We start from the raw sequence: 17,116 nt of genomic DNA, 5'->3' as shown, positions 1-17,116 counted from the left end.
GAATTTTTGAATTTTGAATTTAGTTAAACATTCAAGTTTTTTAAAACCTCCCTCTCCCTCCTGGAGCGTGCTAATGCTGCCAAACAGCTGTTTGGCGGTGGCTGGGTGGGAAGCGCTGGGAGGTAGGCAGAGGAGCGGGGACGCGGCACACTCGGGGGGGAGGAGGAGGTGGGGCGGGGGTTATGGGGAGCTTGGCTGCCGATGGGTGCAGATCATCCACTAATTTTTCCCCGTGGGTGCTCCAGCGCCTATGCAGTCAAGTTGTGTGAGTCTTAAACTGAAAACCCAAGACACCTGTTGAACAATCCATATCTATGCAAATGTAGATACCTCGATCATAATTATAAATGTGTTCTGTAATTCGGTTTGAGTAGAATTTATGAGACTGCATGGTAAAAATCCCAAACTACATCTTATATAGGTACTAATCCATTATGTTTTAATTGTAGTATTTAGCTAAGTTCCACTGTTCAGATTACTTCTTTTGTGGATGAAAATGGATTGCAGAAATCATGGTGCTCAAATGTTTGCTGTATTTTGGAAATTATTATCTCATAGTCATTTTAACTGTGGATTCACAATACCTTGAAGAGGAAGAACAGGAAATAAGCCCCACGTGAGTCAGAAAATGCACGAGGACTGAAGAGCGCTTCCTAATTGTAATGGTTAGAGATCGGCTGTTTGAAATTTAATCAGTACTCTAAGCAGTGTTACTTTTCTATTATGATGCTATCTGATCTGTCTTCCTTCCTGTAAAGGAGCAAACATTGATTTAAATAAAGTGCACAATATTTTTTAATTTAAGAATTACATAGACTCCTGGTGTTTTCAGGCAATATATTTTCATAAGTTCAGAAGTTTCAAAGAATACTCATTTAGAAGATGCCAAGATCCATGTAGAATAATAGACATGTACCTCTGAAATGGAAACAATCTCTTCTGTCCGTTCTTAATTTATTAAATTTTGGTTGTTTTTTAGATCCACTGTTCAGAACAAGATGTATTCGCATAAACTTTTGACTGTGTTTCTGCACTTGGGTAAGTTGCCTGAGACGATATTGAAACTGTTTAAAATAAAAATAAAAATTCTGTAGCCTTTGATTTGACAAAGTAAAAGCTTGATCCTGCAAGATGCTGAATGCCCTCATTTCTCATGAAAATGTTGGATGCACAGTACCTTACAGACTGGACAATAACTTTCTGATGATAAAAAACCTGCAACTGTAATACAGTAAGTTAATGTAGTTAGTCAAGACAAGCTAGAACAGCTAGCTTAACTAGCATTCATACAGGTTAGAATTTTATGGACAATACCAACAACTGAGGGTAAAATCCTGACTACACTGAAGTCGTAACAAAACTTATATTCACTTTTTACACAAAGTGTTTATTTTATTAGGTATGTTTTTGCGCTAAACCAGTCCCCCTGCTTCATATACAAAATTGTTGTAATGAGTGCTCAATTCATGGTAAATATAATAGTTCAAATATGAGTACTTCAGTTTTCCTTTCTAAAATAGAAGAAATAAACAGAGTAGATTAAATCAGACGTGCATAAATTTTGTCAGACACATTAATGTTGGTATATGCTGTAGAACAGACTTCTCTTGATTTTTGTTTTATCTGTAATTTTTATTTATTTGGCAAAAGTTCCTCTAAATTTCCAAAGATGTTGATGAAAGGTAAAGCAGATATTTTAATCCAGTGCACTAAGTTTCAAAAATTGTATCTTTCAGATCTTTGCAGCAATTGGGGGTTTTCTTAGAATTTCTTCATGTCTTTATTCATTCAATATCAAATGGGTCACTACTTGACTTAAGACTTAATTAATATAACCTAAAAATTCTCTGCATTTACAGAAGTATCTTTTAACAGAGCAACTGGAGTGCTCAGGGGACTTGCATTGGGAGACAGAGCCATTTGTCTTTAGTCACTGTTATGTAGGTTTGTGTGAGCAACAGCTTTCACTGTTGCTACTTGTGCTGTACCTGTTCTGTAAATAAATTCCTATATCAGTGGCAAGTGAATACTTTTAATGCAGCCTACTGATTTATAACAAAATATTATGTGTTTATTAAGGGATATAAAATATATAATCTCATGCTAAATAATATTATTACAATTTTATTGTAGCTTATTCATTTCATTTACATTTCATGAAAAAAATATTGTAATAATGGCAGGCACACTGATCTTATGAGATTTGGTTAGTTTGTCATGTGAGATCCTGCCCTGTGATTTGGCCTTCAAAATTAAGCTATGCATGTATAAAACAAACTGAAATCCCCTTTCAGTGCCAGCTGTAAAATGGGTAGCATATTAGCTATATGTCCTGTCCCCTAGGAGTCATGTCCCTCATTTTGTTTTCACATCATGGATTAGGCACTAATATTCTGTTCAGTCAACTGAGTCTTCTACATGGAGCCAGGAAACCTAATGAAGCTGATGTTTAACAAGGCACAGACCCTGCCTTGTTAAACAAGAGAAAATACCATTGAGGGTTTTGCTGATGAGAAAATGTGTATATCCAAAGAAATTGAATGTCTCAGACACTGAGGTAATAACATGAGTTTACTTTTAATCATCTTAGAAACCTATTTTTCACTTTGCATTGGTTTACTATTCAATTTATGTAAATATTTTAGCAAGCAGATTGTGCCTGTGAAGCAAAAGACACAAATTCTCTCTCTTGTTACTGTGGGATCCATTTGCAAAACATTCAGTAAGAATGAATTTGTGTGTAATAAACTGTTTAAAATATTCATATGTTTTTCTAGGCATTACACTAAAACCAAGGACACATACAAATCAATTACATGCATTTCAATAAGTAAAACTATTTTAATTCAAAGAGGCCTATTTATCATTATCAGAAGTATTATTAGCCCACTTCAAGCTCTGATTTATGAACAGTAGCCATGTAGTGTAACAAGTGTGCTCTTACATTGTATAGGGTTTTATTTTCAAGGCATCTAAGTTTGATAGAAAATACCACCTTTTACTAGATCTCATTTTGTAGAAAATTCTTCTTTTGGGCTTATCTACCTAACTGGCCATGTATTAGTGTAAAACACATTAATTAATTAGTAGGGTTGCCAACTTTCTAATCACACAAAACTGAACACCCCTGCCCTGCCCCTTCCCTGAGGCCCCACCCCTGCCCCACCTCTTCTCTAAGGCCCTGCCCCCTGCTCACTCCACCCTGCCCCCTCTGTCGCTCTCTTTTCATAGAATCATAGAATATCAGGGTTGGAAGGGACCTCAGGAGGTCATCTAGTCCAACCCCCTGCTCAAAGCAGGACCGATCTCCAATTAAATCATCCCAGCCAGAGCTTTGTCAAGCCTGACCTTAAAAACTCCTAAGGAAGGAGATTCCACCACCTCTCTAGGTAACGCATTCCAGTGTTTCACCACCCTCCTAGTGAAAAAGTTTTTCCTAATATCCAACCTAAATCTCCCCCACTGCAACTTGAGACCATTACTCCTTGTTCTGTCATCTGGTACCACTTAGAACAGTCTAGATCCATCCTCTTTGGAACCCCCTTTCAAGTAGTTGAAGGCAGCTATCAAATCCCCCCTCATTCTTCTCTTCCGTAGACTAAACATCCCCAGTTCCCTCAGCCTCTCCTCAAAACTCATGTGTTCCAGTCTCCTAATCATTTTCGTTGCCCTCCGCTGGACTCTTTCCAATTTTTCCACATCCTTCTTGTAGTGTGGGGCCCAAAACTGGACACAGTACTCCAGATGAGGTCTCACCAGTGTCGAATAGAGGGGAGCAATCACGTCCCTTGATCTGCTGGCAATGCCCCTACTTATACATCCCAAAATGCCTTTGACCTTCTTGGCAACAAGGGCACACTGTTGACTCATATCCAGCTTCTCGTCCACTGTAACCCCTAGGTCCTTTTCTGCAGAACTGCTGCCTAGCCGTTCGGTCCCTAGTCTGTAGCGGTGCATTGGATTCTTCCGTCCTAAGTGCAGGACCCCACCCTCACTCACTTTCACTGGGCTGGAGCGGAGAGTTGGGGTGAGGGCTCTGGCTGAGGATGCGGGCTCTGGGTGGGGCCAGAAATGAGGGGTTCAGGGTGCGGGAGGGGCCTCTGGTCTGGGACAGGGGGTTGGGGTGTGAGAAGGGGTGAGGGCTCCGGCTGGGGATAAGGGGTGTGAGATGCAGGAGGAGCTCCGGGCTGGGACAGGGGGTTGCGGTTCAGGAGGGGATCCGGGGTGCGGGCTCAGGGAGGGAGTTTGGGTTCAGGAAGGGGATCAGGGTTGGGGCCAAGGGGTTTGGAGTGTGGGAGGTTGTGTGAGGTGCAGGCTCCGGAAGGGAGGTTGGGTGTGGGAGGGGGCTGAGAACTGGGCCAACGGTTTGGGGTGCAGGCTCTGGGAGTGAGTTAGGGTGTCGGAGGGGGCTCAGAGCTGGGGCTGAAGAGTGCAGGACGGGGCTCAGGGCTGGGGCATGGAGTTGGGGTACGGGAGGGGATGCAGGCTCTGGCTGGGGGTGTGGGCTCTGGGGTGGGGCTGGGGATGAGGGGGTTTGGGATTCAGAAGGGGGTTGGGGTGCAGGGGGGTGGTCTGGGGTGCAGACTCGGGAAGGGAGTTTGGGTGCAGGAGTGGGGATTAGGGCTGGGACCAAGGGGTTCGGAGTGCAGGAGGGGGTGGGAGGTTGGGTGCAGGAGGGGGCTGAGGGCTGGGGCAGTTAGGGTGACCAGCTGTCCCGATTTCATAAGGATAGTCCCGATATTTGGGGCTTTTTCTTATATAGGTGCTTATTACCCCCGACCTCCTGTCCCGATTTTCCACACTCGCTATCTGGTCACCCTAGGGGCAGTGGGTTGGGGTGTGGGCTCTGGGAGGAAGTTGGAGTGCAGGAGAGGATTCCGACCTGGGGCAGGGGGTTGGAGTGCGAGAGGGGGCTTGGGGTGCAGGCTCCAGCCGGGCAGCGCTTACTTCAGGTGGCTTCTGTAAGCGGCTGGCATGTCCAGCTCCTAGGCAGAGGGGCCAGGGGGCTCTGTGCACTGCCCGTGCCCACAGGCACTGCCCCCACAGCTCCCATTGGCTCCCAATGGGAGCTGCAGAGCTGATGCTCGGGGTGGAGGCAGCACACGGAGTCCCTGTGGCTACCCATGTGTCTAGGAGCTGGACATGCCACCACTTCCAGGAGCCGCTCAGAGCCAGGGCAGGCAGGGAGCCTGCTTTAGCCCCGCTGAGCTGCTGACCGGACTTTTAGTGGCCTGGTCAGCAGTGCTGATCGGAGCCACTAGGGTCCCTTTTTGACCGGGTGTTCTGGTCGAAAACCAGATGCCTGGCAACCCTCTTAATTGGGGATTTAACAATTGTAAATAGTATCTTTCTGGTGTAACAACACAAACAAAAGTATTGTAGAAGCATTTAAAAACTACTGCAATGTGCTCTGTAACAATGAACAAAACCTATCAGATGCCTCTGATTGGGTGGGGAGGGAAGAAAAGACGAAGAAAAGATATGTTAAATGACTTGGCCCCATTGAACTCAATGGCAAAACTCCCAATGACTTCAGCGGGACCAAGATTTCACATATTATGAATAGAGCTTTTTATATTGTTGCTGTAAACAATAGGATTGGTTTTGCATGTCTTTAGAAAATGTTACTGTCAAGGCTGAATCCTCACTCTGGCACCTTGAGTGCAGGAAGTGGGGGCCCCACAAGGATTTTAAAAATTAATACTAGCCGTTCCAGGCTTGTAATACACTCCCAACGTTACAGTTTCTCTCTAACCTTGGCTTGGTAAATGCTGCCACCACCCAAATGCAAAAAAACCCTCTTTGAACCCAGGAAGGAGCACTTGGGAATTCCTCAAGCCCTTTCACCCACCCTCCAGGGAAGAGCTGAGAAAGAAAACAAAGGAAATTATCTGTGGCTACCAGCTAATCAAACAGGCACAAACCTCTTAGGACACCAAAAATCCAATCCTGTTCTTAAAAAAGGTAATTTTATTAAAAACAAAAAGGAAAAAAATACATCTGGAACTTAGGCTTTTTGCTAGATCTTAAAAGAAACAATTACAAAAATTAAGCACCCAAAATAGCTTTCTTGGAGGTTCAGCTTAAAGGTTACAAGCAAACAAAAGCATCTGGGGTTAGCACAGAGGATTTTCTGTTAAAAATAAACAGAAATAAACCTGATTGCGTCTAGCTAAACATTCTGATCTACTTGCACATTTGGAGTTTCAGATAAGTAGTTCTAGGTATGAACTGATGATTTATGATCATACCTGGCTTAAAACTGTTTACAGCATTGCTGCTTTGTCCCTGCAGCCCAGAGAGACAAAGGGAAAGCTTTTTTCCCATTTTAAAAAGTTCTAACCTTCCCATTGGCTCTTTTGTTCAGGTGCCCACTCCCTTTTCTTTACCTGGGGACTTTTTTAACCCTTTACAGGTAAAGCAAGCTGCCACCAAGAGGGACTTTATAGCTAACTGGCTGGCTGGGTGTCCATAAAAGGGAGCCCCCCACCACTTTCTTTATCACAGTTACAAATAACATTTTTTATGCAATTTCTGTACTCATATATTTTGTCCTCCTCACTAATGGGTATTATATCTTCATATATTATTGTTTAACATCAAGCTTGTGAATATCCCAAAGTTGGGTGTATCCAGGTTGTAAAAATATAGAATATAGTCGCAAAATGCGGACCAGGGTTTGGATTTTAAGACCCAAGAGTTTCTGTATGCCCAGATCTGGGGCCAAATTCTCTGCTAAATTGGTGCAGCTCCTTTGACTTCAATCCCTGTTTAATATGTTTGATTCTAATTAACTTACACCAATTGAAGCCAGGAGAGCACTTTTCCCCCTCGAGTTCTTGTATTGGACTATCTCGGGTTTTTTTAAAAAATGCAGTTATTTTGGAAAAAAGAGCAGGGTGACTTCAGTCAAGTATGAGGCATATGGATGAGTTCTGGAAGCCTAACTGAATAAAATAGTCTGTACCAATTCAGAAGAGATTGGCACTTGGAGATTCTTGTCCAATATTTTTAATCACACTTGTTTCTTTAGAACGGCAGCTGCTCTGTTTTCATTGTTCCAAGTAGCATAACTCATTGCCTTCATTATTTCTTTGTATTTCCAGATTTTATTCAAATGGCAGTTGCTCACTGTATGGTACATCAGATTCCAGCATCAAGCTTTATGTTGCCTTGCCCGTCACCGAATGAGACTTCTGTCATTCCTTTGACTGCTGGTGTTGTAGCGAGCAGTCCTGGGTTGCACGGAGAGCATGGAACTGCTGAAACCAACTCTCTGGTACTGGTGGCTGAAGAGAGTTTCCTCTGTTGCCTTTGGAGTGAAACACATACAAATTGTTCTTTGTACACAGCAGGCATGGAAACAAAGAAATTTACTTCCTCAGAAATAAGTAGCTTAGCTCCTCAGCAAACAGGTAGGTTTGTAGTGTAATTGTTTAAAGTGACTCAGTAATGGACATCACGTTTTCGTTGTTTTTCAAATATTTTCCTAATACTAGTATTTGTTTCCATTTGTGCCTGGATTATGCGGGGTACTGTACAAACATAAATGAAGGCAAAATTCCTGTCCTGGAGAGCTTGCCATGTAGAAAGGCAGACTAAAGGTAAGGGAAAGGGGTACAACATGCAAATAAGGAGGTAGAAGTGGTGAATCACCACATCTTGATAATATAAATCCATTTTGTTAGCTATATAGGTAACTATCCTCGGTTGCGCCCTCCCCCTTACCTTTACCACTTATTAGTCAGCTAACTCCTTGTGAGCATCATGGTAGAATTAGGTCAGAGGAATGTTGGAAATTGTAAATAAGGATGTAGACATTTTTAATGGATTTTTAGCTTGAGAGAGCAAATCTTGTCCCCACCTCCATGTCCATGTTATCATCCACAGTGACTTTATCTTGCATCCTGTAATTTGAAATGTAGTTGGTTATTCCTCCTGCCCCTGGCACACAATGTACATGGTGGAGAAAAGGATCTTTGTGTGAAATCCTGGTCCTGTTGAAGGCAATGCCAAAAGTCCCATTGTCTTAAGTATGGTCAGGATTTTACCCTGTATTTCTAGCACTGCCTCATATGTCAGGTGGTCTATTCAAGAAGTAATCCAAATAATTGTATTGTTTTCTAATGCTGCATAGAGGTTGTGGTCATGAACTGTCGCAAAAAGATTAAAGAATATCAGAAATTTGACACACCCCATTCGCCTCCTACCCCCTCCACTAAAAATTGTCCCTAGTTACAAGTAAGAAAGTTTATTATTTAAACAAATTTGTGTGATTATAATTTACATTGATTTTATGTCCAGCTCTGTACATTCTCTATAGTAAGAGACTACCAGATCACTAAAACCCAGATTTGTAAAGGTATTTAGATGTTGCTGCATTAGGTGTTGGAGTTAGGAGCCTAAATATTTTTCCAAAGGGATTCAGGCACTTGGGAACCAACAGTCAATGGGATTTTGCCTGCTAAGTGCCTAAAAACCCTTTAGAAAAAGAGATTTAGGCTCCTAAATCAGTTGGGTATTGCAATGCTGAATGCAGCAACACAAAAATATCTTTTAAAAATCTGGGACTAATGCCCCAATCTTGCAAACAGTGGTGATGTACTTACTCACATGAATAGCCCCAAACTCCAAAGGGCTGGTCACGTGAGCAATATAACATACATTCTTAAATGTTTGCCTGGTTGCAGCCCAAATGCAGATGAGAGAGTACCAGATTTTATTTCTTTGAAATTTCCTGTTCCTTTCAGTGCAGCATATGTGCTGGTGCATAAGACTTACTGGTAAATTTTGTTTTATTTCTTTAAATGTCTTTGGTTTCAATGTGGTTCAGAAAATGTTTACCTTTTTAAATTTAGATTTAAGCTGGAACATTCAATGTTGGACTAAAGGAGACCTGGAACTGTTTGTTTGTATCCTGAAATTGTCAAATAAGAAGTCGTACTTGAATGGAGAAGTTAAGATTAATCTTTCATATGTTCTGTAAGTAAAATATATCTGAAGCTTCCCATTTATGATGATATCCTAAAACACCAATAAAGATCCTATGAGTGAGTTGTCTTACAGTAGTATTTGTGATCTGAAACACAGTGATAGCATTAGTCAGTACAAGTGGATAAAATACTATATGCCCATTTGTTCTTAATTCCATACAGTTCTATCAAAATGTGGTCTAAAAATATCAGTCAGGTATATGTTCAGGGCTTGAATGGTTAACACAGGGTGTTTCCTATCCTTTCTGTCCTTTCCTCATATTTATTAAACTGCTTATTTTATTTTAACTAGGTCAAAGGCTTCCTCAATCAATATGCAACCCATAATTTTTTAAGGTTGAATGCTTGATCTTCTGCCTGCTTGTGCTTTTGCCTCTTATCATATTGTCTCTCCTCAAGAAATTTATTCTTCTTTGTCATTTTAATACCATACCTAATATAAAATCTAGAATTTTTGATGCATCTTATAGAGTTAACCACTCTGTAGCGCTCTTACATACACAAAAGAAGTTACCACTGTTCCAAACATGCTTTTGAAGGGTAAAATATGTTCATCACCTAGAGCTTTAGTGTCTCTTTTTAATATGTTTAAACTAAATTTAATAAATCAGTGATTTAAAAGTGAATGTTAGATTACACTTCAAGAGCATGCTGATCTCTATAGGCTACTGCTGGATTGAGTGGCATACATCCCTTATGCACTTTTAAGTTTCTGCATTCCCTTTTCATGTAATATTTTCAGACAGCTAGTACTCATGTAAGGAACCATACTGGAAGGCCACCTGCTTCTGCTTCAGCTCTGCATAACACCTTGAGGTAGGGGAGTCTCCACTAACAATGATAGAAGAAGGATGGTCTTGTGGCTAATAGACTTGGACTCAGATCTTCTGAGTCCAGTTCCTTTCTCTACCACAGACTTCCTGTGTGATGTTGGGCAAATCCTTTAATCTCTCTGTGCCTCAGTTCCCTGTCTGTAAGATGGGGATAATAGTACTTCCTTCCCGCCCCTTGTTGTTGTATCTGTTTAGATTGTAAGTTCTTTGGTGTAGAGACTGTCTCTTATTACATCCTAGTGGGACACGACTCTTGATTGGGTCTCCTATGGATTCTGTATTATAAATAATAAATAATAGATCAAACAGGATTTATAGACAATGGTCCCTGTTTAAAAAGTCAGCGCTGACCCACAGATACCAGTTACCACAGTTATTACTGTTCTGAATGTAGGAAATAAATGGGATAACTGGTAGCAAATGTGGACTTCTAAATGGCAAACATTATAAGATAACCTAAAGCCAAAGTCTTAACAGGCTTCCATTTCTAGCATTCTCTATGCTTTCTGTGTCTGAAGTACCATTACATCTAAAAATAGTTCCCACTTCCATTCTTTTCCAACCAGGGCTCATCACTAAATAGAAAAATCTTAGCTGATGGGGATAGTTGAGTAGATTAGGCATGCCTAGCCCCCAGGTTCAAATCCCAACTGAGCTAAAAAGGCTTACCAAGGCAGATATGTTCAGAACTATACAATTCACTCTGTGCATTTTTCAAATAAGAGCTTAAAAACAGGTTTCAGAGTAACAGCCATGTTAGTCTGTATTCGCAAAAAGAAAAGGAGTACTTGTGGCACCTTAGAGACTAACCAATTTATTTGAAAAATAAACAACTCTAACACCTTGTTAGTGAAAGTGATGAGTTGTATAAGAGGTCGAAAATGAGGTGAGAAGAGCTGCAAAGACATCAAGCCACAGTGGGAGCAGGGAGACACATATTGGAGCACCCCAGAAAAACCAAGAGAGATTCAGAAGGCTTCAAGTGCTTGATGAACTGATTTTTTTGGAGAGGCCAGCGGAATCTGCAGAAGAAACTCTCAAAGGGGCCAAGAAGACCTGACAGACTGTGGGTTATCCTGTAGAGCTTTGAGAGAGGCTCGAAAGATGAGACTTCTGTTTTCTGTTTGTTCCCCTCTTAGTTTTGCAGAGTACAAAAGCATTTTGCATCCTTTTGCAGATCCATCCTGTAGTCCAGGAAAACATGGATTTTCTGATTTTGCAAGGATCTAAAGCAGAAATGGGCAAACTACAGCCCACAGGACACATCGGCCCATGGGACTGTCCTGCCCGGCCCCTGAGCTCCTGGCGAGGGAGGCTCGCCCCCGGCCCCTCCCCCACTGACCCCCCTCCCCCATAGCTATGCTGCCATGCGGGTAGTGCGGCTTGCATCCGCCCACCTCCCAGGCTTTCCAACAAGCCTGTCCTGCCGCTCTGAGTAGCATGGTAAGGGGGCAGGGGTAGGGGAGGCAGGAGGTTCCTGGGTGCAGTCCTGGGGGGAGAGGGGGCGGTCGGATGGGGCAGAGGTTCGGGGAGGAGGGTGGTCAGGAGTCAGGGAGCAGGGGAGGTTGGATAGGGGGTGGGGTGCTGGGGGGGCAGTTAAGGACGGGGATCCCGGGAGGGGGTGGTCAGGGGACAAGAAGTGTGTGTGTGGGGCTGGATGAGTCGGGGGTAGGGGTGTGGATAGGGGTTGGGGCGGTTAGGGGACAAGGAGCAGGGGGGGTTAGATGGGTCAGGAGTTCTGAGGGGGGCAGTCATGGGGCAGGAAGTGGGAGGAGGCAGATAAGGGGCGGGGGCCAGGCTGTTTGGGGAGGCACAGACTTCCTACCTGGCCGTCCATACAATTTTGCACCCTGATGTGGCCCTTGGGTCAAAAAGTTTGCCCACCCCTGATCTGAAGTTTTATTCCAATTTCTAGATGAAGCTCTTCCCTGCCCAGGAAATTTAGCAGTGTATTAACAACTGCCTTGAGCTGCACCATTACCCAAGGTTGAGGTCTCTGAAGGCTTTGCTCTCTTCAGTATCATTTTCTCTGGCACTTCAAAAAATTACTGTAATTGTTACCTTGAAAGAAACTTGTCAGCTTTCTACTCCAGATTCCCTAAATTGATTTACACATCTCCTCCAAATTATCGACTTACTGCTAATGCGGTCATTCTCCTCTCCAAAGACTATCTTTAGTATTTTTGTTATTGTTTTTACCATTATAGAGCAAACTTATTTAACATTCCTCATGTGGTGGTAGTATTTTTTTTCTCCCAGGAGTGAAGGTCAATTATAGTTTTCTTTAGCAAGGCCTGATGTTCCGAAGGAATAGCTGACTTGTTTATTTCATATTTTGGTAAGGGTAGCTTCCCCTGTTGACTCACTGATGCCTTTCACATGCAGGCCAGAATAGTTTGAAAACAGTCCCAGCTTTAAAAGTATGCTTTCATGGCATTTGTTTCTCTCTGGGAGGCCTCAATTCATGAACAAGTGCCAATATTCTCATATTTAGGCCATACACGCAATGAAAATAATGGCCTTGTTTTGTTATAGGCTCCTCAGTGGTTCACATATGGTCTCTGACAGCTCAAGTGTTTCAGCATTTAAAAAAAGGATTTTTGATTCACCCATCCCCAAGTATGATAGGCTTGGTCTGACGTCGTCATGAACAGAAAGTGCTTCATGCTGTCCATTACAGAGCAGGTCTGAAGAATAGAGATCAGTCAAATAGGACTCTGAAAATATACTGCAGAAAAGATACTAGTATCGGGAGGGCTGCCAAGACGGAGATGAAGTCATTGTCAGAGAGCCATCTTACCTTTTATGGCATAACTTCCTTGGAAGGAGAGACCTATTTCATCCTGTAGCTTTCATAAAATCTTAAAAATGGAGGGCTGGAAGTGACCTCGAGAGGTCCTGTAGTCCAGCTACCCTGTGCTGAGACACGACCAAGAAAACCTAGACCAGGGGTGGCCAACCTGAGCCTGAGAAGGAGCCAGAATTTACCAATGTACATTGTCAAAGAGCCACAGTCATACGTCAGCAGCCCCCCATCAGCTCCCCCCCCCCCGCTCCCAGTGCCTCCCACCCACTGGCAGCCCCCTCGATCAGTGCCTCCCCGCACCTCCCGATCAGCTGTTCCGTGGCATGCAGGAGGCTCTGGGAGGGAGGCGAAGGAGGGAGGGCAAGGCAGGCTTAGGGGAGGAGTGGGGGCAGGGCCTGTGGCAGAGCCAGGGGTTGAGCAGTGAACACCCCCAGCACTTTGGAAATTTGGCACCTGTAGCTCCAGCCCTGGAGTCGGTGCCTGTACATGGAGCCGCATAGTCACTTCTGAAGAGCCGCACGTGGCTCTGGAGCCACAGATTGGCCACCCCTGACCTAGACTATCCCAGACAGGTGTTTGTCTAATTTGTTCTTGAAAACATCCAATCATAGGGATTCCGCAGCCTCCCTTGGAAGCCTATTCTAGATTTTAACTATTTGTATAGTTAGAAATAGGGTGACCAGATATCCCAATTTTATAGGGACAGTCCCAATATTTGGGGCTTTTTCTTATATAGAGGCCTATTTACACACACACACACACACACACACCCCGTCCTGATTTTTCACACTTGTTTTCTGGTCACCCTAGTTAGGTTTTCCTTAATATCTAACCTAAGTCTCCCTTGCTGTGGATTGAGCCAGTTACTTCTTATGGATATGGGGAAATAATTTATCGCCATCTACTTTACATATTTGAAGAGTGTTATCAGGTTCCCCCTTAGTCATCTTTTCCCAAGACTAAACATGCCCAGTTTTTTAAAATTTTTCCTCAGAGGTCAGCTTTTCTAAACCTTTTATTATTTTTGTTGCTCTTCTCTGAACTTTCTGCAGTTGTCTACATCTTTCCTGAAGAGTGGCACCCAGAACTGGGCAAGGTACTCCAGTTGAGGCCTCACTAGAGCTAAGTAGAAAGGGACAGTTATCTCCAGTGGTGAGCTGGAGCCGGTTTGCACCGGTTCGTGCAAACCAGTTGTTAAATTTTGAAGCTGATTTAGAACTGGTTGTTAAAGGGGTTTGGCAAACTCCGGCCCTCGGGCCACATGCAGCCCGCGGGACCGTCCTGTCCGTCCTGCCTGAGCTCTCGGCTGGGGAGGCTCCCCTGAGAATTTCTACTCACCCGGTAGCCCTGTGGTCCTTCGGCGGCACTTCGGCGGCACATCATTCACTCGCCCCGGGACTTCGGTGGCGGGCCCTTCAGTGCTGCTGAAGACCCAGAGCGACTGAAGGAATCGGTTCTTCAGCTTCTAGCAGCTCATCACTGGTTATCTCCCATGTCTTACATATGACACTCCTTTCATTACGTCCCAGAATATTAGTCTTTTTTGCTACTGTATCACATTGTTGACTCGTTCAATTTATGATCCACTGTAACTCCCAGATCCTCTTCTGCAGTGCTACCACCTTGCCAGTTATTCCCCATTTTGTAGTTGTGCTTTTGACTTTTCCTTCCTACGTGATGTACTTTGCACTTGTCTTTATCAAATTTAATCTTGTTGAATTCAGATCAATTCTCCAATTTGTCAAGGTTGTTTTGAATTCTAATCCTGTCTTCCAAAGTGCTGGCAATCTCTCCCAGTGCAGTGTCATCCACAAATTTTGTAAGGCATTTTACTCTCTCCTGCACCATTATGCAAGTCATTCAGATTGTAAAGGGCTGAACCTTGCTTAGTCTCCCTCCAGGCTGCTCTTCTTCATCAGCAAGTAGGCAACACAGCACTTGGGTTGCTACTCTGCTGTTGGCCCCAGGCCATAGCTGTTCCTTGAACACTCTGAACATAAGAACGGCCATACTGGGTCAGACCAAAGGTCCATCCAGCCCAGTATGCTGTCTTCCAACAGTGACTAATATCAGGTGCTTCAGAGGGAATGAACAGAACAGGTAATCATCAAGTAATCCATCCTCTGTCACCCATTCCCAGCTTCTGGTTCTGAGATTGCACCAGCTAGTTTCTTTAACATCCTATGAAGAATTTCTTCAGGCTATGCTGACTTGAATACATCTAATTTCTCTAAATGTTTTTTAATCTGTTCTTTTCCTTATTCTGGCTTGTGTTTTTCCTTTTTTAGTGGAGATTATAGCAAAATAGACATTAAACGCTTCTGCCTTCTTGATGCCATCTCTGCTATCTTTTCTTCACATCAGAATATAGTTTGCTTGTGCCTTTAATATTGTCTCCTCAAGACACTGCCAGATCTCCTGAACTCCTTTTCCCCTTGGATTTTCTTCCCATGGGATCTTACCTACTAGGTCTTTGTTTGTGAAAGTCTGCTTTTTTGAAGTTCGTTGTTCTTATTCTACTGCTCTGACTCTTTCCTTTTCCTTAGAATTCTGAAATCATCATTTCAAGGTCACTTTCACCCAAATTGCCATTAACTTTCAGATTCACAACCAGTTCCTCTCTCTTGTTCAGCTTCAGGTCTAAAATGGCTGCCCCCTTGGAAAAGTAATACATAAAACTCAGTATGTTCACTTAGTTCTTGGAATGTACTGGGGAACAGTTTTTTGTTTCAGAAGGTGGAGGAAATTTCCATTAGATATCTGAGTAATTAAAGTGTCCCCACTACAACCACATCTTGTGTTTTGGATATTTCTGTTCTAACAGTGCCTCATCCACCTTCCTCTCCTGATTTGGTGTTCTAAAGTAGACCTTTAGCATGACATCGCCCCTCGGGTTTTTTCCCCCTTTATTTTCAGCCAGGGACTTTCAACTGGTCTGCCTCTCACCTCCTTCTGAGTAATATATATACTTGATGTATAAGGCAACAGCATATCCTTTTTTCCTAGCCTGTCTTTCTGGAACATGACTAGGATATTTGTATAGAGATGTCAAATAAGTCAGAATTTAGCTTATGGCTAATACTGCCAGTTCTTCCTGTTTATTCCCATACTTATCGCATTTGTGTAGAGACATCACTCCTTCACCCTTGCTCCCAGGGCCCTGTATTCACGGCTGTTATGCTCGAGTTCCTAGAAAGACATTTGTGGTGAACTGTATAACCCACCTATGCCTTTGTTATCGTCACCAATGTGGCAATCCAATATTCGTGCCAATAAATAATAGTACTAGACAGTCATGCATTCTGTCTACTGGAATGTATGCAGTGGTCCACTTCTAAAGTTTCTTTCATTTTAAAAGATACTTTCAGTTTCAGAGATATTTCCTAACTTAAAATAGGAATACTGCTGGAACTGCTGATATTGCTGAAAATGGAAGAAACCTTGGGGCTGATTTCCTCTGTGTTACACTAGTGTAAATTACAGTTATTGGGGTTACATGAAAGTAACATACAAGGGAGTGGAGAATTAGGTGTTTTAAGTGCAACTTGTGTGTGTGTATGCATGTAAATGTATGTATTGAGGGTCTGTGTAGTGATGTGTACATTAGATATACTGATGCCCTCTCAAGTTTGTAAAATGGGTTGTCAAGATGCCATTTCTTGAAAGGCAACTTTTACATACACTTTAGGAAGTGTGATATAATGCCTGTCTGAATCAGGTACTAGTAAGAATTGAATGAGTTTTAACCTAAATTACAGTGTGGCAGCATACATCTCCATTTGTATGCTGCACAAGACTTCACATCAACAGTAATATGTTGTACAGCTGGTATATTTCAATATGCCCTAAATATTACATATGTTTCCTTTAAAAAAAATTCTGAAAGCATAAATGTATTCTTCCATCACTGGAAAAATTGATCCAACTATTTTTGTTAAATAAACATCTTTATTTCTTGTTAGCAGTTCAAGTGCTATCCATTTAAAATTTTGCAAGGTTTTATTAAACCATATATTTTTTTCAAAGATTTTTGTAATAAGACTATTTTCATTTGTATGCTAATCTCTAAAGGAAAGTATTCCAGCATGTGAAAAATTCATGAAAACAAATCTGGAGAGTTCAGCCAGAAGTAGTCTCTTGGGCTGTACTTCAGTTTAGAAAGAAACAAAACAGAATACTAAAGAGGGAGTTACTAAATACTTTCCACGAGCCAGTCCAAAGCAATAGTACTAGTGATGCCTGGGATTAAATGAGATTTGCTTTGCTAAGAAAAAGTCAAATTATCTAAGAAATAAACATGGTATGTCTTCAAAGTAAACAAAGCTTCATCATCTTGGAAGTAATCACTTAAAGTTAGATTTTTAGAGTACATTCTTTGTGCTGTGTATATACAATATTTATCAGTTACAATCATGTGTAGCTGATAAGTAATTTAGAAACATATCCTAAACCTGGACCAAATTCTGCAGCTTGTTGCGCACACA

At 42.4% G+C, this 17,116-nt stretch overlaps 1 protein-coding gene across 1 annotated transcript in view; it reads left to right on the top strand.

Annotated features, from left to right (window-relative positions):
- The first annotated feature begins 988 nt into the window (after nucleotides 1–988).
- The window catches only part of LEPR (leptin receptor), a 61,801-nt gene continuing 45,673 nt past the window's right edge, over nucleotides 989–17,116 (top strand). Inside the window, exons 1-3 of the mRNA XM_073358245.1 lie at nucleotides 989–1,038; nucleotides 7,107–7,415; nucleotides 8,859–8,982. Coding sequence (XP_073214346.1) covers nucleotides 999–1,038; nucleotides 7,107–7,415; nucleotides 8,859–8,982 — 473 coding nt within the window. The 5' untranslated portion in view covers nucleotides 989–998. The remainder of the gene's footprint in view (nucleotides 1,039–7,106; nucleotides 7,416–8,858; nucleotides 8,983–17,116) is intronic.

Source organism: Lepidochelys kempii, chromosome 8 (genome assembly GCF_965140265.1).
Source record: "Lepidochelys kempii isolate rLepKem1 chromosome 8, rLepKem1.hap2, whole genome shotgun sequence".
Lineage (NCBI taxonomy): Eukaryota > Metazoa > Chordata > Testudines > Cheloniidae > Lepidochelys > Lepidochelys kempii.
Note: the sequence above shows the minus strand (reverse complement) of the source record. Positions and strands in the feature narration are given on the sequence as shown.